Here is a 23,865-nt window from a genome sequence, read left to right on the forward strand (position 1 = left end):
TTCCTTTTGTTGTATGCACACCCCACGCATCGTCTCGGATTGACGTTGTTTCGTGTGTATACACAGCCAGTATTTCGTAATGCTTGTGATTGCCCACGCCTACGTGAGTCATTCCTGCATATGGATGATTACGCCACCTACAGACGGGGACGCGTCGCTGTCTGATTAGACGCGCGTATGAGGGTGATGTCCAATACTCTGTAGACTTGGTGTGCATGACTGCGGCAATACGAGATGAAAGAGCCAGCCGATATCGGAGCGGTTTCGAAACGGAGCCATTGGCCGCGAGTGGGAGCGAGAGGTGGCAGCACCGTCACCGCGTTAGTGCAAACATGGCGGCCGACGGCACGCGGTGAAGCTATAGTGAAGCCACCTGATGAAATGTTACGTGGCGGCGCTTCACTGTGATCAATTTGGGCCAGTTCTCTGCGAGTTAAATCAGCTGACCACAGTGAACTGACAATATACTGCCGTCCAATGCCACATTTTTGCACGAAAGGCTCAAAATGTTTCTGTTATCTTAGAGAAACGCAGACTGTCGTTCAACAGGGGGGATTGGTACTCAGCCACACTTTGGTCCAAGTTCTTTTTATTTTTTTAAATTTATTTGCGTATTTGTTCAAGGCGAGGCGTGCTCTTGACGTCAAGTTTTGCCGGACCTGGCACATGGCACTTGTTGCCATAAGAAGATGTGGCTGCAGAATGTGTGATGCCATGCATCTTGAACCTGTGGCATCCGACATGCTGTGTACCGCCGTGACGTTGAAAGCGGAGAGCTGCATGAGAAATTGCCACGCAGTTTTTCTTTACTCTTCGTGACACAAGCTCTCAGCGCATCACAGGCAGCAATATTCGTATGTTGAAATGTGTTTTTTTAACCATAAAATGGTGCAATGCTGTTTGGTCTGACAACTCTCTTATGAACACATCACGTTGCAAAGAACTTTGAGTGTTTCGAGGATTCTGGGAATAGGTTTCGCATAAATTGCGATGTTGTTACTCTGTGCTTGCCATACTACTCTTCATTCGTAGAAACATATTTTCTTATGCGGTCATGTGTATTGGCTTTATAGTTATATGTGCTAATATAAGTAGAATGGCTTTTGAAATCTCTTTCACACTGTTATTCATTCTCATTCTAGTTAATCACGTTCTTAAGTACGCACAAAGCTAATGGTCGTCATTACCATCCTAATTACGTTCACCACGAGACACAGGGCACTCTTATGGAGACGCGCTAGCGCATAAGCTGAGACGAGCTGCAAGCTCAGAAGGAAAGAAAAGACCTTGGAGTAGCGATCGAAATGCCCAGACTTTAAAAGAATTGTTAAAGAAGTTGTTCCACCGACACACATATGGCGACGGTTGTAACAGGTCGCCAATCCTTCCACATGTGGGCTTCTGTGGAAGCTTGGTTACCAGTTTACATGCACCTTGGTCACTATATACTATTCCAAGCGCAGTGTTCCTTACTGATTCAAGGTAGTCTATAAATGTGATCGACAGAAGCCGAAGAAGAAACATCACTGCTGCCAACGTTTCGACAAGGGGCTTGTCTTTGTCTACGTAGCAAAGCAACGTCTGGCCTTCAACACTGTGTTTTTCCGGAGCTACTGACTGACACATCGTGCCAAAATCTCGCTTGAAGACGCCATCTTTTGATAATTCTTGCTTCGTACCCCATGCCTTTGTCAAAACAAAATAATTAATGCGGCTCATACGGCGGATAGGGGCGTTATTCTTATGCATTCCTCTTTTTTTTTGTTGTTCCGTTGACCCGCATAAATCATGTGGCGTGTCCCATCACGCGGCCGCCGCCGGTCTACGTGAAACTTGTCACGCCATCATCAGGCGTTGCACGCTATAGCAGTGCTCAGTAAAGCTTTATCTCGGCGCATGACTCAGGCATTGTTATAAGTAGCAAGTACGCCAAGCGCGTGACCAGAGTCGTTAATGAGACGGTACTGGGGCTCCTGAAGCATGTGTAGTTCTCAGAGTCCCTCTATCGCTTGTGATTTGTCTTGACTGACAGAACAACTTGAAAGCTGGTGAATAGAAGATCGGCCGCGTGGACCTCTCTCGTCTCCCGTGACGAGAGGTACGTTGCGCATCTTCAGGCGAAGCTTGTATTGCCTCACTCGTGTCGGCGTCGGTGTTACCGTACGAAAAAAACTCAAGGCGCACGTAAATAAAGATTGCTTGTTGGCTACGGATTCGAGCTACCGACCTCCGGGTTGCAGGACCACCACGCTAACTGATTCAGCCACTGTCGGTTCTTCATACATGCCCTTTAAAGCGTAGTTTTATATGCATGATGAAGTAGATACAGCGCAAGGCATGAGCGCAAGGCATGGGAGGGGACGCCCAAGCATGGGCGTCCCCTCCCTCCGGAGGAGAGAAAGGGTGTGGTCACGTGTGCGCTCGCCTCGCGCCCACCGTTTTCCGCCAGTTCAAGCCCGGCAGTCATATGGGGAGGCCGCGTTTAGGTCGTTCTGCCGAAGAGCAGGCTGCGTTGAAGGAACGGCAGCGGCAACGGGCCGCGCGTCGTGCGTTCGGCCGAGGAACAGGCGGCGTTTGATTAACGCCGCCGGGAGACTCGCTCGAGAAAGGGCTCGTCGTCGACGTTCCGACCTCGACGTGAGGGAGCGCGAAGCCGAGGCGTTACGACAACGAAGAGTGGCGTATCCTGAGCTTCGCTTGCACCCCTCTCCACTGCAGTGGAAGGGCGGTCAGCTTTTTTTTTTTCTTTTAGTGCTGCAGAAGTCTAACCAGACAGTTTTAGAGCAGCGTTTTTCGCCTTGCGTACGTTAAACGTAAGCACCTTTGCAGGACGTTACGATGTGCGTCTCTTCAAGTCTATTTAGTTTACCGCACGGGAACGCAAGCGTAAGGCAGACGTTAAAAAGCAGGGTGCCGTCCTGTACCACGTACCAAACGTATCTGAGTAAAGACAATTCAATAGAACCCATCCTGTTGTTGCCATGGGGATGCGTCTCGTTAAGCCTATGGACGCCGAAACACCGAACGATCTCAGAAAGTGGACGTGCTATGCGCTCATAACTAATGTTTTAGGTTAGTTTAGAAGAAGCGGAAGCTCAATTCAATAGTTGCCGAAGATGAGCGAGAGCGTAGCCATCACGCGAATTCATGTTGAAGCGGGAGCCGTGGATACCGCCATGTTGGACAACGCTATTTTTCAACGGGCTTAAATATTACCAATGTTAAAAATAACATTTTAGATGAAAGTGATAATACATTATGCATTGACACTTAGCATTTAATTATCTTTCTGTGTCATCTCGTTTCATTTATCTTCTATTCTGCCATTATCCTTGCGTCCAATCGCAGGGAAATGTCGAACGTCCCTCTTTACTGCTGTGTCTTCATTTCTTTATTATTTGTTTACGCATACTTTAAAAAGCGTCTTACAGCAAGAACATCCTCATGTATATTCATGTCATCTTCTTTTAATTATTCATGCAATTTATCGGTTGCAAACAAGCCGCTGACACATCATTAGCCAACAGTTCCATTTACATCCAAATATGTATATCAATCGGCAATGGCACACGGTCAACTTTTGACGCTAGCCTGCTTCTTTGTCTTTCGGTGGTGTTTATCCGAAATTATCGCCAGAGTAATGAGCAATTATTATTATTATTATTATTATTATTATTATTATTATTATTATTATTATTATTATTATTATTATTATTCATCCTAACTTGATTGCGCTTTCAGTAGCGGACATAAGCAAAGCGACCTAGCGGTCTTCCAGCTTCACTAAAGTGCTGCCCACCAACAGTATGGTCCGTTACGAACGCTCGCTTCCTCTGGTGTCTCGGAAATACTCGAACACTAACAAGCAGCGTCCCTTAATTTTATCTGGACCTGGACGTGGAGCGCACTTTCAGCAGCAGGTCACGCTTCGTCTGCTTTTCTCCGCGAAAGCGCGTTTCGCCGCGTATGTTGTATGTACTGCGGGAAAGTCGAACATGTCGGCGACGCGAAGTGGATAAGCCTTCATGTAGGCAGCGCAGAGAACGAGTGAAGTGCTCCTAGGAAAACGTTAAGTAAACTAGCGCAACAAGCATGTCCTCCATACCGTTTCCTCGCGAGTCAGTGGTTCTTCTGTGGCGTCAATTTGTGCCATAGTGCGTTGCATACCGTATTAATGAAAATACAGACACTCCAGACACACCTAAGCACCGACCGTCTCCTGTATAGCGTTTTGATGAACTTACTTCAAGAAGAAGAAAAAAGAAGATTTCGCTGAGTTTAGATACGTTGTGATTGCTATCAAAGTTATTTCGGTTAAAGGTTCCGCGTAGTAAATGAAAAGACACAGATTATTTTGGCTACCTTAGTTCATATACAGTGCAGAACTATTAACGACACGACAACGATGATGACGTTAGCAACAACACGACGACAATTCGCAGCCACGCAATTGATAAACTTAACCCGGTATTTCCCTTAGCATGCCCATTAATTAAAAACCTAATGTACGTTACACACATGCTTGGTTCCTTGGAATGCCAATGCTAAAGAAAAAAAAAAGAAAAGTGGATGCTTATACCATTGTTAAATCAGTAGACAGCTTGTCTCCCGTTACCTCACTGTGCCCGAGTAGCCGATGTTTTCTGTTCGTCAGAATGACAGGCCCTAAACTACATGTCACCCCAGTTGACCTCAGTCGACCCCGTGGCTTGTAGTGAAGTATTCTATTTTAACTGGAATTATCTCAAATCCTGGTAGGTGTCGAGAGCTTCCGAGCTCGTTATACGTCACTCCGTGACGCTTGTGATGCAACAAAATATGCCCATTAGCCGGATAATGCGTCACTCGTGGCCAGACGACATCTCAGTTCCACAAGCTACACAAAGTGCGAACGTCGGGCTAGCGAACCGTGGTTGCGTCGACGGGCCCCTTCCCCATATATAACACTGTAAAATAATTTACACCCTTAAAAGCGATAAAGGGTGTAAATTTGTCTATAACTCACACCCTTGGGGTGTGATTTGTATAACCGACACCCTCAGGGTGTGAGTTATAGACACATTTACACCCTTTCTCACATTTAAGGGTGTAAATTATTTTACAGTGTAGCTTGCCGCATACCGGTAAACAAGCGACACGGCCCGAATCTACCGTAATGCTTCTCATACAATACGAGCTTGAATGGAATACGCTACGAGGGCTAATTTTCGGAGCCCCAATCTCAGAACTCCAAGACCAACTTTGGGCCGCCCAGCGAGCCATGAAGGGCGTACGGGAGCAGCAGCTCCCAGTGGCCATCTAGGTGGCTCCAGGCCCGTGGCTCCCAATCGCCGCACTCCAAATAAAGTTATCTTGCTCGCTCAATAAAGAGAGGGGTCGAAACGCGGCGGGGTATCACCGTACGTAACGCGACTAAATACGCTTGGTTTTTGGTCGTGTCATTTTCCGCTCGTCGTCATCTCCCCCTATCACCGTCGGGGCTCGTCGTGGCCTTATCGTCGCTGTAGCGGTCGTCGTTCTTGCTGACGTGCCATGATGGCCGCCATCCTCGTTGTAGATTATCGTTGTTTGGGGGGATTCCTTTCGTTTAAATGGCCCTCCACTAAACTGAGACAAACTATAGGGAACGCTTAGGCGTTGTTTGTTGCCTCGATGCAACATAATCAAGCCCGTGCCTCGCTTGCTGCTTCTTTGCAGCAACTCACGACCAAGACAATACCGGCTTCGTATCAGAATTGCTGATCTGCTTTTCTCTAAGCCCTTATCTCGGGGTCTAAAAAACAAGCATCCTGAGCCACAGGCGGAAGGAATTAAGCTTGTCCGGTTATTCAGCCCGAAATCACCGCGCTGACGCCTCTGCTACACGCGACAAAGAAGTGCGACGAAAAGAAAAGAGCTAATTAGAGGAATTCGTTTAGGCTCGTAATTTATGGTGCGCATGGCAACTTCTCGATAAGCGCTTTCAGCGCCAACGATTCCCGGGGCAGGCTTAGTGAGCGTTTTCAACGCAGAGATAGAGTGACAGTGTGCGCGTTTCAACCATAGTCTGGATTTTCTTTTCTTTTTTTTTCTCTTGAACTTACGCAACCCAACGCCGCTGTCTATAGTATCAACTTTGAAAACAGAATACCGGCGTGTGTGTCAGGTATGTGGCAAATGTCCCCAAGTGACCACATACTTACTGGGAGCACTCATTTCTCTGCACATTTTTAACGCGTTCACACATATCCCGCCTACACCTAAGAGAACTGGACCTCCTCTCTCTCTCTCTCTCTCTCTCTCTCTATATATATATATATATATATATATATATATATATATATATATATATATATATAATGCTATTTAACTTTCTTCCTATATCTATCTGCGCATTTGAAATTTGCTAGATCTTTTAAGATATCTGATATCTACAGTACGCAGCCTTGCCTAGCTTCGTAATTAATACCAGTGGCTTTTGATATAATTTTTCCCTCTTTCTGTTGGCAGTGACTGACTACACCAGCGAGAAAAAGCGAAATGTCCACTTTGCTGTTCTACAGCAGGTCTCTGCAATCGTGCGTAAGACACATCTGTGCGACGGCTGTTTCGCCAATCCCTTCATACGCTCGAAGCTTTCCTCCTCTCAACCTGTAGCTAACTACGCGGCTCTTGTCAAATTACGCAACACCTCTGTCACGAAAATTGGCAGCGTCTTAGCTCAGCTAACTCGTGCATATGCAAAGCGAAAGCTTGGTTTAGCCTTGGTTTCACCTGGTTAACCTTTTATTTAGCTGTAATTATCATACTAACGGATACAATCATCGTTAAGCCAGGTATGATGGCTGTGCCTAGGTCGGTGGCTAGACGTGACTGTCATTAGGCTTGGGTAGACATGCATCGTCCGACGGTGCGACGCCTGTTGTGCCACAAGGAAAGCGCAAGTGGTGAATATGCAAAGACACGCCGCGAACATGCGCAGCGTCGAAGCACAAACGGGCAGGGCGCGAACGCGGTCACTACATGGATGTCGACGGCGCGAAGCCTCTTGCATTCCGGACCCTCTCCAGTGAAGCAGCTCGCCGGGCGATATCCGCGGGGTGGTCAGGCGCCGCTTGGCGAACGACGGCCCATAGCCTCCCGCTCCCGCGCAACGCTCAGAGAAGATAGCCCGGCCTCGCTCTCATCCTCTCATCCTCGCCTAGGCGAGGATGAGAAGATGAGTGACTAGGCGAGCACGGCGCGCCTCTTGGCCATAGGCGCGCGGCGAGTCACGTGGTCAGGCGGCAACCCAGACCTTAAGCTGCGAAGAGCGCATGCGCCAAGCCGCGGCGGCAGCGGAACTTGGCGCGGCGAGTCATGTGATGTGTTGCCAAGGCGACGGCACATCTGCGGTCAAATGAAGGTCAAATTGCTGGCGATGGCGAAACTCGGCTCGACGCGGTTAGTAAAGCTTACGCTTTAAAAGAAAAAAAATCAAAAGAAAAAACTCAAGAGGTGAAGAAGTAGGTTGGAAATGGGCCAAATGTGTTATTCGTATCGTGCCCGCAAGGCGCTGCTGGACGTCGAGCAGCGTTGGGGGGCCCTAGCGAAGAGATTCCACCGTAGATGCGTAGCTGCCGATACTTCTGAAAAATACAGTGAGCTTCTCATACGTTGCAGGACGGACTTGGAGATCGGAAGAACGTCGTCGTTATACCATTATAAGATGCGAATTAAGTGAATAAACAATTTACAAAAATACATAATAGAGACATATAATCAATATTCAATCATCGAATCATTTGAACTACCATGTACGTCGACCTTGTCTTCTTGAGCGTCGACACTAGGTTGACACTTTCCTTTTTCTGCTTTATCATATCTATATGTGCTACTGTCACTCTACTTGCTACAAGTGTGAGTGAGTGAGTGAGTGAGTGAGTGAGTGAGTGAGTGAGTGAGTGAGTGAGTGAGTGAGTGAGTGAGTGAGTGAGTGAGTGAGTGAGTGAGTGAGTGAGTGAGTGAGTGAGTGAGTGAGTGAGTGAGTGAGTGAGTGAGTGAGTGAGTGAGTGAGTGAGTGAGTGAGTGAGTGAGTGAGTGAGTGAGTGAGTGAGTGAGTGGCCATTAGGCCCATTAGGCCATCCGACCTAATGAGCACGTATGTTTACTTTACATGTGCACGCTTGTTTGTATGCACATATACGTCACGTGAGCATGCGCGACGTGTATTCCTGAGGCTAGCGTGTGTAAAACGAATGTGACACGCATGCATGCTATTGTCATGTATGTTCATCGCGCGTGTGCGTCACTTGTGTTTCATTCATGTGTGCGCGTGCGTGTGCGTGTGTGCGTGTGAGAGAGATAATGTCACGTGTATGACACTGGCAATGTGTGTGTGTGTGTGTGTGTGTGTGTGTGTGTGTGTGTGTGTGTGTGCGCGTGTGTGTGTGTGTGTATGTGTGTGTGTGTGTGTGTGTGTGTCACGTGCATTTGTGTCACATGTGTGTGCAAGTAATGTCAGGCGTGTCGCACGTGTGGTCACGTGGCGCGTCAGGTGTGTGCGTAATGCATCATGAACACGCGTCAAGTTTTCTTATTGACCGCCCTCTTTTGTTTGTTCAGGATCCCGCTTATTGAACGCACCCCGGCGGACGACACCGACGGAGCAGAGTTAGTCCTGAGAGGAACGCAACCAGCGCTCCAGCAGTAGTGGAACGCCGACGTTCCATCGAGTCCAGCACCGTCCTCCAGGCCTTTCCGCTCGGTCCAGTCACCCCGGGGGATCGATAAACCCCAGCGGCTCAGCCTTACAAGGTGACGATTGCCATCGTGCGCATTTGCCTCTTGCACCTTAATGGAAAATTGACCGCAGTAACATTACTACTGTAGGCTAATCTGTTACTCAACATAGCTTAGGAGTTTGCGTAGGTCTTGTTGAACGTCAGAAATTTCGCAACTTCTGTGCAAAGCAATGGCTCATACCCCCGTAAGCAAGCACAAAAAATTCTCTTCCTGGGAGTCTGCTGATCTTAAACATTGTGCATAGTGATAACTAATCTGCTGAAGATGTATATCCAAGTGATGAGACGTACAAGCTTTTGCAAGAAATGAAGCGATTTTGCATCAAATTCGGGAGCTGAGTTTTCTGCACACGCAGATATGTCGACGGACACGAAAAATCTACGGAACCCTAGCCATACACAGCTTCGCTATAAGAATAATATACTTGTGCTCACGACCTCAAAATTACGTAATTTCACTGGTGCCCTTCTTGCGGGCAGCGCAGCGGCGCCTCTGCGATACCATTGCTGGTTCTACACGGTGTGTCGAAGCTTTTAATGGTGCCAGAAGTTTCGGCGTGCCCGCGTACGTCGCATATACGCACAGTCGCACCCGTGCACACGCCGTCCCAAGAGTTCAAGCGCAACCCCAAAGCACTGCACTAGACTGTCAGTGCTTCGCTCTTCGGGCGAAACTGCCATCACTTAAAAATACACCATCCAGTTGCAGGGCGACAGCGAAAATCACTTTAGCAGGCAAGGCAGCACAACCCAAATTGCACCCGCCGTGGTTGCTCAGTGGTTATGGTGTTGAGCTGCTGAGCACGAAGTCGCGGGATCGAATCCCGGCCGCGGCGGCCACATTTCGATGGGGGCGAAATGCGAAAACACCCGTGTACTTAGATTTAGGTGCATGTTAAAGAACCCCAGGTGGTCGAAATTTCTGGAGTCCTCCACTACGGCGTGCCTCATAATCAGAAAGTGTTTTTGGCACGCAAAACACCAATAATTTATTAATTTATTTTAACCCAAACTGCACACACAAAGCAAGGAAGAAGGACACAAAGAAAGAAGTGGTAAGCTAAAATCTTCGAAAAAAAATTATATGTCTATGAACAACAAATGCAAAGTGACACTCCAAACCCCAAGAATTGATCACAGCGCCCAGAAAAATACAAATAATCGAAGTGGTTAGTTGGCCAAACAAAAGAAATCATCACTGCAAGAAATCAGTACAATAGGAGGATGAAGAACGTAATTTGTTTATATGCATTCAAACACTGTCCAGCTTTGCAATAGTTCCCTTCCGCAGCAACACAGTGCTCTCAAACATGCTTGCTAGTTTGCGAACATGTCCTGGACGTCTTCTCGGAAGGACGCGCGAGTGATCAAGGCAAATCGTGCCAAGTTGGTGACTTTCGCGCTCGGTGTTCAATTTTGAAAACGGAGTGAAATGCGCGGCAGTCTAATCTGACGAAAGGATAGACAGTTGGGCGAGTTGGTACGGTAACATGGTCTTGGCTTGTAGCGCGAAGTGAACACGGACACAGAAAGGAGCAGACAGGACGAGCGCTAACTCTCAACTAAATTTTTATTAAAACGAAGAACATATATGTAGGTGATTGCAAAAACAGCAGCATAGGATCATGACAAGGGATTTTTTCTGGAAATATTCTTTCCAGACACAAATGCCACACTACACGGGAAATTATCGAGGCATTCCACATCAAAAGATTAGGAGACACTTGCGTTAGCCATGCATCGTTGTCTCTGTTAGATTGCGAATTTCAGTACCTTCGCAATACGTGTACTAATCTGAAATAATCTTTGTTTGTTTCTTGTTTCCTTCTTTGACTTCCATGCCTCCTGATATGTGTAACTGATGTTTTTTTTTACCTTGTCATGTTCTTCTGCTGCTGTTTTTTGCAATCACCTATATATATGTGTTCTTCGTTTTAATAAAAATTTAGTTGAGAGTTAGCGTTCATCTTGTCTGCTCCTTTCTGTGTCCGTGTTCACTTCGCGCTAGAAGCCAAGACCATGTCCAATCTGACGAGTACGGTAGAAACCAAGTTGTTTCTGGCGAGAACCCCGCGTCTGCGTAAGTGATTGATCTGTGACCAGGTGAATTGTCATGGCACAGCATCCAGGTCATCGCACGCCAGATCGGGCCGAAATTTTTCTTTCTTTCTTTTTTGTTCCCAAACGGCCTCCCTCTGACGCCCTAAATCTCGAAAGTATAAAGACCGCTGATGATAATCTGATCCTTTCGCGACAAATTCCTGATGCACAATACAGCAAATGCCGAAGAAACTCGATGAGCATCCACTTTGTCGAGATGCGCGGACATGCCTAGCCTTTCCTTTCTTTTTTTTTTTAAGCGGTCGTAGAGGCATCTGTCTTCTCCACTGCGGCGACTACTGCTTCGTCTTATAGTCGTACCCATGTAGCAAAGCTTCCTCCCTATATGATGGTGACCCTCGACAAAAAAAAATCACGTCATTGGTAAAGATTTGCTACCGCTCATATCGCTCTCTTCCCAAAATTTGAAAGCCCGGCTTAAAGGTCCCCATTTTCACGCAACTGCTTAAATCAAGCACGAGTCGCAGGAGGGTGTTCGACTCGTTCCGGAAAAAGATACTTCCAGGACATATTCGCATATGTAAAAGAGCGCTGGGAGGGCGGTATCGATGCGAAGGGAGGTCATTTCAAACGTGACATTGTTTTCAAGGCAAATAAATAAAGTACTTTCTTCAAAACAGAGCCAGTCTCGAAACCTTTTTGGTACCACTTGACTTAAGTTGACTGTATACTGCCTCGTCACCTGTCATTTGCTTCTCCCTATTCGTTTACCCCGTGTGAAGAGTAGAAGACTAGAGACACGCTCTTCCGACTCACCTCCCCTCCTTTCCTCTGCACGATAAAATAAATTACCCCCTTAAAGGCGAAAAAAATGGGAAAAAAATGGAATAAGTCGGTCGCAAGCCCTTACATTCAATATGGTGTAAGGTTGGGAGCGACAGACCGATTTACACCCTTATGCACATTTAAGGGTGTGAATTATTTGACATACTCTGTGTCGTCTGGACAAGGTGTGTCCCTTTGCCTATACAAAAGATGGGGGATCGTCCGCGTGTACTTATTATGGGCCAGTTCGAGATTGGTGTAATGCTGCGAGCTAGAGACCGATTTACACCCTTATGCACATTTAAGGGAGTAAATTTTTTGACATACTCTGTGTCGTATGGACAAGGTGTATCCCTTTGCCTATACAAAAGATGGGGGATCGTCCGCGTCTGCTTATTGCGGGCCGGTTCAAAATGGGTGTAATGCTGCGAGCTACAGGCCGATTTACACCCTTATGCACATTTAAGGGAGTAAATTATTCGGCATGCTCCGTGTCGTCTGGACAAGGCGATGTTCTTTGCCTATACAGAAAGATGGCGAATCCTGGAGGTGTACTTATCACGGGCCGACGACGCCCTCGCGTTCCCTCCGCAGGGGGCTAGCCGTCGTCCCGTCGTCGTCCTCCGCTCCCGGTCCCATGGGCTGCACACTCAGCAAGAGCCTGTCGTCGCTGGTCCGCGGCGGCTCGGGCGGCAGTCGCAACAACAAGGGCAACGGCGCCGCCGAGCCCGTGGGCGACCCGCCGCCGCCGCCGGCGCCGGACCCGCGCCACCCGCTCACCGCCAGGCAGATCTTCAGCATCACCAAATCCTGGAAGGCCATCGCCAGGGCCATGGAGCCCACCGGCATAGAGATGTTCGTCAGGTCAGTCTGCGCGCGGGCGTTGTAAAGTAATTTTACACCCTTAAAAGCGAATAAGGGTGTAAGGCCACCCTTACGCTCAGAAAGGGTGTGATGGCGTGAGTTACGGACTCATTTACAGCCTTGTCCACTTTTAAAGGTCTAACTTATTTCGCAGCATGCAACTATATTAAGGGATAAAAGGGACGTGGTAGAAGGTGATACGCTGCGAGTTGGGCATTTCAAGCTTGAGTTTCATTGTTGCTAGGTGAAGTTGAAAGCTGCGCGTAGAGTTGGCAGCCTAAGCATTCTTTGGGCTGCAGCGCAGAACAGATGGGTACGCAAGAAGGTCAAAACGGCACCCGCCGAATGCGTGTTCTTTTCTTCATCTTTTTTCTTTTACGTTTTTGTACTGTCGTCTGTACTGCGCTGCAGCCCCCGAAGTATGTGGACACTGTCCCGTAATGGCGTGACTTCGACGCGATCTCTGCGCGCGTGGCTTACGCCCAAGGCCTTCCGTATGCGCAGACTGTTCCAGGAGAAGGGGGACCTTCTGGACTTGTTCGAGAAGTTCCAGGCACTCCGCACGAAGGAGTCACAGCGCGAGAGTATGGAGCTGGCGCAGCACGCCTCCATTGTCATGACCACGCTCGACCAAGGCATCAACGCGCTAGAGAACCTCGACTACTTCATGGACTACCTGCACAACACGGGCAGGCTACACTACAAGATCAAGGGCTTCAAGAAGGAATACTTCTGGGTGAGTAGCCTCGTTACTATTCCCGCGTTCCCTTTTCAGTGAGTACAGCACAGACACAGCACAGCACAGACATGCCAGTAAACGATGACTACAGTGTCAGTGCGAGTGAAATGAGTGCACATTTCAACGTCAACACAAACGCTAATATCCGGCACACACACGCACACCCTATGGGAATGCCTCATAGCCGAAGAGATCCCTGCCGTACTAGTACACTAAACAAATTCGCCCAGCTAAGGAGGAATTGGCGGGCCAGTTGGTTGAGCATACGTGAATGAACGGCAGTGCACTTAAGGAGACATATATTGAGAAAATCACCCAGCACTACTCCCACATTACCGAAGGCTTTGATTTCTGTCATACCAGATAGCGCCATAGCATCTAACTTTGACATTGCGAAATGGTGTAGTAAATGCCTCATCGAGGATATGCGTGCAGAGGGAGGATAGCCGCTTCACGTACGTCAGCGTAGAATAGCCTAAGCCTTATACTCAAGCTATCTTAGTCAACTTTACATAGTTCCCGCAGTCTTAATTTCTCGCGCTATGTTACACATAGACACCTTGATAGTTGTGTGGCAAAGCTTCTGATCCAGGGACTTCTCTCTCTCCGCAGCACATCGAGAACCCATTCTTGGCGGCCGTGTCCGAGACCCTGGGTGATCGGTACACTGAGAATATCGAGAACATCTACAAGATCACCATCCGCTTCATCCTCGAGACGCTCGTCGAAGGCTTCGAACTGGCCGAGAAAGAAGCGGCCGCGTAGCGTTGACGTCGTCCACGTTCTAGCCCACCTCAGCCGCCACACGAAGGAACTGCCGTGTACCTGCGAACAGGTCCCACACGCGCGCATGGAGTCACTGAGTAGCGCAGAGTAGCAACCTCTGCAATGCCAGCCCGACAGTCCGCACGTCGCCTGAACGTTTGCCGCCAAACCGTTGTCGTGAACCTCGCCGATGGCTATAGCACAGCCCCCGAGACTGGGGGACGAAGTCTTCGTCTTTGATTTTACCGGTCGTCGTGGTCACGAGGCTTCGGTCATCGCGTTTCAGCCATTGAGGGATTTCACGAACACTGCGCAGTTTCGCAAGCTGAAAAGTCTATTTCTTGAGGCTGTTGCTGATCCCATTTAGCTGATCGATTTCCGATCCTGCCCGTTGGCGTTTCACCCGTTCGTTTCACCTGAGTGTACGTTGTGGGGCGACCTCGTTCCATTGTCCGAATGTGCGGCGTCTTGATCGACGGCCAATGCTACGCGCTCTCTGCAACACGAGTACGCTGCAGTGTAAGCTTTGAAAACTGCTTGAAATCGGCCGCGACAGCTGCCTTATATAGATGTAAACAGAGGCTCTCCGACGGTTCGGGTTTCTTGCACAGCGCAGGGCTCTCAAACTCCACAACGTACGTAAAACAGAGGTGATAAAGAAGGGTGGGGAAAGCCTCAGGTTTCGCGGCATTCAGGAGGTCTCTAATCCCCGAAGTCACTAATCCGTTCTGTGCAGCGTTCAAACATGGTTGCCCAAGCGGGGATTTCGGGGAGCGGGGTCTAATACAGTGCCACGACGAGCTGCCGAGAAGCGGCTGCAGTTCGGCCGTCATGCATGGTCCATTCCTATAGCGCTGCGTTGATGGTAGTTCAGGGAAACTGCGCAAAGCAGCCATTTTTGAGGAGCGAATGGTGCGCAGAGTGTTGCAAGGCCACGCCCGATCGCGAAGCAGCTTATGTATTCACAAGTGCAAAAACAGGCATGCACTGCCGTTTGTTTCGAAGCCAGCCTCGTTGCCCATGCAGCGGAACGACGCTGCTGTTTTCAACGCTGGTCACGGGACCCCTACTCTCTCTTATTCAGTGACTCCGGAAGTTGTTTTGAAGTGTCGCTCGCTCTCGCGTGCGGCATTGTGCGTGACGTCACTGCGTCGCGTCATGGCGCAGCATCAAGACCACCGCCGTGCCACGGTTTGCTTCTTCGCCATTCGTGGTCGCTTCTCGCGGTTGATTCCTGCCTGGAAGTTTTTTTCGATGAAGAAGAAAAAAGGAAAAAAAAGCTTTTTCTTTTCGCGCATTTTGTTTTTGTTTTCTCACTAAGCTCTGCGATTGCGCAATCGTGTACTGCAGCCTGTCTGTCTGTGTGTGTGTGCGCGTGCGCGCGTGTGTGTGTGTACGTGTCAGTGCGCGTATGACGTCAGAGGAAGTAACGACTGCATCCGGTCTGCGACGATTCCGTTTTCGTCAGGGCACGCTCCATCGCCTGGCCACGCCTCCAGCTGTCCGACTTCCTCCCACGCACCGCGGACTGTGACGTGTGGACTTCCGTGACGTCATTGCGTTGCCTGTGACCTCAGTGTGTTGTTCTGCGTCGTTCTGTGTTTCGTGTGTAAGATGCAAGTCGCGGAATGCGTTCTTCTCGGTGAAAACGCCAGTACATCGTAGCCCTCCCTTGTCCCGCGTTTCGTGCAATGTACATGTTACGTATTCGTCGACATGAAAGCCAAATGCCTACCGTAATCGCGCCGAACTACTTCACGATAGTTTTCGAGGATTGGTCTTCAACACATTTCGGTACAGTATTAAGAAATTGGAGCGTTCGCTGCACTGACCTTCAGAAAGCAATGCTGCAAGAGGACGAAGTCGTCAGATCTTTTGTGAGCGCACTTTTCGGCCTCACGAAATTGCACTCTGAAAACGCAACACTGGCCACAATTGCTCAAAAAAAAAAATAAATATAGGCTATGAGTTTACGGCGTCCATGAATGTAATGATCTCGTAATTGGCACGAATCCTTCATTACTCTGGTCTTTGCAAACATGGCATGCTGGGACTCGCAATACATCAGTTTAGCTTGCTTTGCTATCTATGCTTAAAATACAAGTATATACGCAAGCAACATTAAACTTCTCAAACATTGTCTTATGTTTTTACGTTCCGTTCGCATTGGCACCAATAAGACTGAAGCTAGCATATCAGACAAATAGGCAAGGTTACAAATTTATTAGGTAAACATCGCCTGAATGCGTTCTGTTACCGCACGTAGTAAAAAGAGGCGAAATTAGGCTTAAAAGACGCACCCCAACGTCAGCCTTTCCATCTAGTCCAGGACGCAGGTAACAGGTGGCATTCTCCCATTATCAGAACCCTCCAGTCCACGGCCATAATCCTGAATTATACCTGTATTCTAAGCAACATGAAGGACGTGCCAGTCCAAAATATACCGGAACGGAAGCTGATGAAGTGTTCAAATTATGCCGTATCTGGAAAGTCCCGATCTCATACTTAGTGTTCCCTGGATTTCCTGCTTACGTCCCGTCCATTATAACACCTTTGAAAGCGAAACTTTACAAAAACAAACGAATATTACTGGTCTTTCAGTGACATGTGGCCTGAAAAATTATGGCAACACTCGATGTATGCCATCGTGCGACATTCTGCTTCCGCAAATTCTGAAACCTTAAGCGCTGTGACAGTTCAAGATTCATTCGAAAGTTTACTTAAAATCGGGCGGGACCTCTGCTTGAACGAAAGATGTCATTCTACAAATTCCTTTATCAGTCTTTTTTCTGTTGTTGCTTGAGAACTTTGAACAAGGCAGAATGACGGCACTATGAAAACATCTATTATGTTAATACCAAAGCGGTGTAAAAAAAAGCAAGACCGCTGTATCATAATCCTTCATAACGGCACGGTCCAGAGCACAACTTTCGTTTCTTTTATTTTGACGTTTATTTTCAAGATTGCTAAAATGTTTCTATCCCGAAAGCTTTTTCATTAAACGTTACGTCCGTGCTTTATAGTTACTTGTCATCCTGCGGTATACTTATTGACTACCCGGGAAAATGCCAGAAGCAAGCTTTTTGTCTCTTACATCACAATAGGTGATGACGCGTTTCCGGCTCTAGTTGCTTCCGATGCATGCAGTCAGCAACAGCATAGGCTTCGGAATCTTTTTCTGTTACTCAGAGGGACAACAGTATAGCGGGAGTGTAAATTAGCGGACGATCGAGTGTAAGCATAATGTAAGTAATTATGTTACAAGTCATCAATAAGATACGAATCGCAATGTTCCACACAATAAAGTAATTTTTAAGTTTGAGGGCATTAAAGTTACCTTCACGTCGAATGTACAGATGTACGGTGTGAATTATGTCCGGGTGCCAAACCTAATTCAGTACAAATTCATCATTCACGGACGATTACGTTTAAGAGGGGGATCATTAGCGTTTGGTAAAACAGAAACTAAGCGAAGATATAATTCTGTTGCGCCAGGCATTTCTCGATGCGTACGGTATGCACTAATGTAGACAGAACGCAGATATTCCATCCACTAACTGCTCAGAAACTCAAATTTTGAAAGGCGAGAAGCAACCGCCCCCACGCACGATTGGGGTTCTAAAGTGTTCAGGCAACATCTTAACACGCTCCTGAACTTCCGCGAAGTAATTCGCAAATCTAAATTAATAATTCTGTTTCATCTGCCTTGTTTGCAAGCTCGACTGTGTAGAGTCTTTGATTGGATCGGAGACGCTGTGGCAGCTACTGATTCTCGGCGGCGGAACAACGTAAAATTGTTCATCGACAGCTCATCTCTTCGTCTCTCTTTTCTGCACTGCTGTCTGGGCAGGTGAAATTAGGGAGTTTTAGCGCACCTCTACCGCCGTGTACTATTGCCTATACCGCCCCAGCCACCTGGCAGCCTTTGCGAGTGGCAGCTAAACTGTGCTGGGCGTGACACCTGGCACGGTTTAGCTAGCGCAGTAAAAACGTACAGGTGGCTGGAGGGGTTAAAGCATTGTCAGTGCGTGGTAGCGGTTCGCGTGAACTCTCTGTTATCTCCGTAGGTAGGCTCGGATTACCTCGACGAGCGATTAACGTGCTCGTCATCGCAGACCTTCATGTTGGTGCACGAACATCACGATGAAATGTAAAAACGGTCGCCAAATGCCATAGCACGACCCCTTCCCTACCCCCATGCACACACCCTTCTTTCGTGCACGTATACTTCAATCGGGATATCTGCGGTCGACGTGGCCTGCACTTCAATTGCTGTTTTCTCACTGCAACTGCAACTTTGTCCGTTGATAACGTGGATATATTGCCATTAATGTGCCCACTTCAGATCGATATCTTGGTGTTAATTAACACTATCTTCTATGTGGCAACCAGCGTAGGGTGACTCATAACAGCAATTAGCTATGAATGGCCTGCGCGACAGATTCGAAGTCTTCTTATGAAAGCAAATGTTTTCTTAACGCACTCTTCGGTACTAAATTGACCTCGCACATACGGGTCACCCTTTCGAACTAAACCTGAACACTAACACGGAATACGGAATGAGTAATGTATCACTACTAAACAAAACAAACTTGGTAGCAAATGATCTTTGTTGTAACTCGCTTCGTTCTAAATCTATACTCTATTATCTGTTTGTAACAAGTATTCAAATTAGTTATTTCTACATTTGTTATTCTGCCTGAGATGCATCTGCAGAGGCATATTCACGTGCAGAAGACATCATTTTATGACCTCCCACTTACCCTTTTGTCTTTTCAGTGTGTTTGAAACTTGATTGCCTTCACAGTACCTTTGTCACGGTAACTGCGTTGGCGAGCTTACGAAAGTCTTAACCCTTTAAGTTCATACTGGTCGCTTAACTGACTAATTGAGTTCTTTGTTTGGTGTAGAACATCCGTGTTTTACCCCTGTCCACTTTCATATAATATATAAAGAAACAAATGTAATCTGTGTAGCCTTAAGTGATTGTGCTGGAAACGGTTCAGCAACGTGTGTTCAAACGCATGTTTGATGACTAAGTATTCATGGCTCTGTGTAGGAAAAGAAGTAGATGAACTAAACACTAATCCCAATTGCCAGTGTCAATGCTGCTTGTTAAACTAAGCACTGTTTTGTTTTGTTTTCACTTATATTGGCCCAGTGAAGTAGCACTGCAAGCAGGACCAGTATAAGTACAACGCTAGTCCAGTGAAAGACCAATGTTGGTTCTGCACTAGGTAATTTCTGGTTCTTCTTGTTGTGCTGCTAGGAGACACGTAAGCGTGCTTCTAACGTCGAACAAGCTGTTGGTGTGCGAACTAGTCACTCGTAAATTCTTTGTAAGCCTAGAAAGCTTTCGTGAACTATGTGGCCTCGGAAGCCGTGTGAATGTGAGATTAACCTTTTAACAAAGTAAGACGTTGCGTGAACATTGCGATTGAAATATTGTTTGCAAATGTATTGTGAAATCCTCGCGCAAATATGTGAACGTGCATCATGTTGTACTCCCAGCGCAAACATTGACAAGAATCGGTGTTCGTCCCGTCTAACAGTAGTGAGGTGTTTTAGAGTATATGTGGAAGGAAATATGACGTCCCCAAAAAGCGAGTTTATTTTCAGGAAAGATGATTTGATAACCCGGAATCAGTGTGCTGAGGTCAGCTTCTCCTCGTCGAGGAAAGGAGAAAGGCGACGAAGTGTAAGTGATGATACTGGAGTTAATTATAATGTTAAAGGTTGATTAAGTCACATGCCGGCTTTAATATAAAGAAAATTAAGTTTCGGGAGTTAAGGTACAAAGGTACACTTGAAGATTAAATTGGCAATGTGTATGCTTGCCGCCAGCAGGCTGGCAAAGGTTAACGCTTTCATTGAAGCATACATGATGATAACGATATGGATCAATGGATAAACAAAACCTAATTGAAATGCGTACCGGTTTGAAAATTTTCCAAAAATTCGGCAGGTTTAGGTGCCCGTTAACGAGACACGTGAAACATTAAATTGGCAGCGTGCGTGCTTGCTGGAGGTGGGCCTACAGGCACATTTGAATGCTTTCATTCGAACGTAGAGTGACACCGTGCAAGGCAAAATCGTCATGTATTTGGTAGATTTTTCAGTGTGTTCGCGGTTCGCCAAAACTCCCTTATTAGTTAAGATCGGGAACAGCGTTGTCGAAGGCAAATTCACTGCGCCTGCGTCTAATCAAGGTATGTCGGGTGCTTCACTATATCCAGGAAATGAAAATTATGAAATCCTTGGCGTTAATACAAATAACACAGATCTCTGCTTAATGATGTTAGGATCAAAAACCCCTATTGTTTGCAAGCGCTGTGGTCAAGTATGATGAAAGAAGAAAGCCGACAGCTTGGCTTCCACAACGCTGTTTGCGACGGACGACAAATTGTGCGTCTTCAAAAAGTGTGAGCTTGATGTTCTACCCACTACGCGTGGATTGTTGCTTGAGGTTCGTTTGAGTGCTCGTTTTGTTTAGAAGAAAACTAACAAAGCCTTGTTGTTGTTTTTTTATTCTTTCTTATACCTGCTCTTTCTTATTACAAGCACACGAAATTGTGTAGCGGTGTTCTTTCTTGTATGAAATGTTGTTTGTACTGTGTGTTTTTTTTTCTCTCTCTTTTGGGCCCTTTTGTCTCAAACATGTGAGTTTGCAGTTACAATAGTCACAGTTCTCGTCAAGCGGTTTCATACACATTTGCACGCCGCTTGTGATGTCTGGTGTCTGGTGGGCTTCAAGTGGCACTTCTTTATGCTTTCGGCTGCAACTTGTAATTGTGGCTGCATTTCGTATCTTCCTTCGCCCCCTTTAGGATATTCATTTCCTTAGAAGCGTCTTTGCTGCAAGTAAGCTGCGTGGGGAGTGGGCAGCCTTTCCCACCGTAGGGTAGCAAACCGGATGTAGGTTCAATATTTGGTTTTGGCTTTTTTTAACCCTATTTTTGATCGCTTACTTACAGAAAATGCCGAAAACCTTCGGCCCACAATATCACTGCTCGCGGGAAAAGGAGAAGAGGGGCTAACCAAACATGAAGCTGAAAAAGAAAGGAAAAAACACAACTGCGTGTGCGACCATGTACGGCGGATCAATGCCGCTTCTCTGCGCAAATCTTGCGACACACGGCCCTCAATCTCATCTTCCAAAACACAAAGCCGTCCACATTGAAATTCTCTGTCACAGGGGTGCGTAATGCGCCATGACCTTCCGTGACATTTCATTCCAAGCAGTAAATAATTCTTGTAGATGTATTTAGTCTGATGCTGCTTACGTATAACTAGCGAGACAGACAAGGCATGCTTTGTGATGTTGCTGTCGTTCATCGGTATCGGTATATTAAGCGCTGAAAAAGAAAAGAAAAGGAGTGTCAACACGTCTTGGAAACTCGGCTTCACGGTCTGGTGTGTCTCCCGGAGTCGCATATCCCGTGATGACGACGCAGTAAGAACCGGGAAAAACTGTCGAACATACCGGGGCAGGCATTCGGTGGTTTTTCCCGGCAGTGTGTCTGAAGTGGGGTTTTGAATTCTAAGGCGACGTTTGGGGACGGATACAACCGTGACAGCGCGCGAACCACGAACTCGAGGTCACAGGGCCTCCGCCTCCTTGTTCACCGGCAGCGTGGAATAGGCTGGTCGAGCAGAACATATCGTATGCACACGTACAACACAATGTATATCCACTTTTTGTATATTCACGTACCCGTATGCAACGGCGAGCTCATTCGTATATCCGAGCTCGTTGACTTATATATATAGAGTGTGTTTGTCAGGTCCCGGCATCTGTGCCAGACGGAGAGGACTGATTCCGCTGTGTTGTCAAATCCACCATCTTGTCAGCCGTGATTGGCTGCCAGGGCGGCTATGCCGTCTCTGATTGGCTCAAAAGCACAAACATGGTGGAGTTTGACTCTGTCCGTTTGTGGCGTCCCGCACGTCAGTGCCAACGTCGCAGACGGGAATAAAATGGCTTGAGGGTGTCCGACGTTTCCTCAAAGCCAAGTCAAGACGGTGACAGCTACGGTGACGTTCGTCTCCGCAGACGGCCAGGGAAACCTAATTTGTAACCTTCCATATGAGAGGCGCGACGAGGTAGCGCGGTCTATACTCGCCGTCTGTAACTTGTGTAGCGTCATGTAGCAGCATCCTTACGTATCCGTATATACAATATGCATATTATATCATAGTGTATGCGCACTAACTCTCACATCGTGCAGGTCGTGCCAACAAGGCGTGCGCTAAATGGGGCTTAGCTCTACGCCGTACGTTGACAAGTCCTCTCTCGGCTTCGTATGTGTAGCCAAGTCTATTATATCGCGTCTATCATATATAACTAATCTGGTTCTGTTCGCCAACCAGTCTACGCCGAGCTGACCGGAAGACTTGCAGGAGGAGACTTCGAAAGGTTTAATGACACAAAAGGCAAAGAAATCGGCCCGAGGTATACATTTCTCTAGACAGCTACACTGTTCTAGGGGAAAGGGAAGAAGGAAAGGAAGAGAAACAAGATGAATAACGATGATGACAGAGGGATGAGGCACGACACATAGCGAGAAAGTCGACTCATAGTTAGGTATCCAGGCCTTCACCTTTCTTTTTTTTTTTTTAGAAAAGCCATGTGAGGTAGGCAAATAAAGCCTACCGCGAGTTGTTAGCGCTAGATATTCTCGTATAAAATATCTACCGCACTTCTGTAATGTGCTGGAAATCCACGGACACACTCTAAACGCTGTGATTATTGTTGCGTTGTCGTTGTATCATACTGTGTCTTTTTTGCCGGCGGGAAACTGCTGGGACGTTACTGGAATATCGAAGCATCTGTGCTCTCTGTTGGCCCATATGGTGTGGAATAACAATTTTAAAAGGATTTCATCGCAAGTTCACATCTTGCGTTTATCAGGAATTTATCCGAGATGTCGCATACTGGAGAGTTTGTTAAAATGTGCAAGAGCTCATGAACGCTTGGGAAGCGTTGAACACAACGCCGACTTGGAAAAAAAATTTATCCCTTTGCAGTTGTATCCAACGCTCTCTTTTCCTGTATATCTGCTATACTGCCAGTGGGTTAACAGCCAACACTGCCACATCCACGGGTCTTAAGCGCCACTGTTGGGCTGTGGTCATTCGTTTGCAACGCTTTATTCCGCGAAGTGAGGCTATAGTTGTTTTCAGACGTTTCTACTGGAAAATTGAAATCAGCGCACCGAGATCAAGTAGCGTCATCAAACTTATGAAATCCATTAGATTCAGTTACCGACGTATATAGCTATATGTTCTTAATCTCCCTCCTTCTCTATCTCTCTCTATCTCTCTCTCGCTTATTATCCATGGCATAAATTGTCATATTGTTTTAACGCTACCACTTTTTGGTGAAGGCGCAACCACATGGAACGCGTTTCTTTGTCGCCGCATTTGCAGCGCGTCGCCCGGCGTCGGCGCGTTGTTTCATGCTGCGCTCTTACGGCGCTGTAAAATCGGTCAAAACGTGTTCCATGTGGTTAAAGGACGAAACTCCGCGACCCGTATTTCCACCGTGATAACGGCGTGACTATTGCGTGCAGCAGAAAAAAAAATGGACGTGCTGACGCCGGGCGATATACGCCGATATGACGCGGGAAATACGTCTCATGTGGTTTGCTAAGTCGCCCACGTCGTAACGAGCTCTAGGAGTAGCCACGGCAAGATTAGCCGATTCAAGCTCTATCAAGACGACTGTGCTACCCGGCTTTTGGCTGCTGGAGCTAACATGTGCGGTTGACAATGCATGCCGATGCCACTTGAAGCACGTCGCGGTGATCCAGCCGACACCAGACCTCACGGGCGGTTCGCTTTTACAGT

The 23,865-nt window shown here is 47.3% G+C and overlaps 1 protein-coding gene across 4 annotated transcripts in view; it reads left to right on the forward strand.

Moving 5' to 3' along the window:
- LOC135915671 (neuroglobin-like) overlaps positions 1-22,630 on the forward strand; it is a 416,057-nt gene extending 393,427 nt beyond the window's left edge. For all 4 annotated transcript variants that reach the window (XM_065448807.1, XM_065448808.1, XM_065448806.2 and 1 more), the window contains 4 exons: positions 8,584-8,775; positions 12,243-12,512; positions 13,017-13,248; positions 13,864-22,630. In XM_065448807.1, the coding sequence (XP_065304879.1) occupies positions 12,286-12,512; positions 13,017-13,248; positions 13,864-14,016 (612 nt within the window). In that variant the 5' untranslated portion in view covers positions 8,584-8,775; positions 12,243-12,285 and the 3' untranslated portion in view covers positions 14,017-22,630. The remainder of the gene's footprint in view (positions 1-8,583; positions 8,776-12,242; positions 12,513-13,016; positions 13,249-13,863) is intronic.
- The last annotated feature ends 1,235 nt before the right edge of the window (positions 22,631-23,865 follow it).

The sequence above is a fragment of the Dermacentor albipictus genome, chromosome 7 (assembly GCF_038994185.2).
Source record: "Dermacentor albipictus isolate Rhodes 1998 colony chromosome 7, USDA_Dalb.pri_finalv2, whole genome shotgun sequence".
NCBI lineage: Eukaryota > Metazoa > Arthropoda > Arachnida > Ixodida > Ixodidae > Dermacentor > Dermacentor albipictus.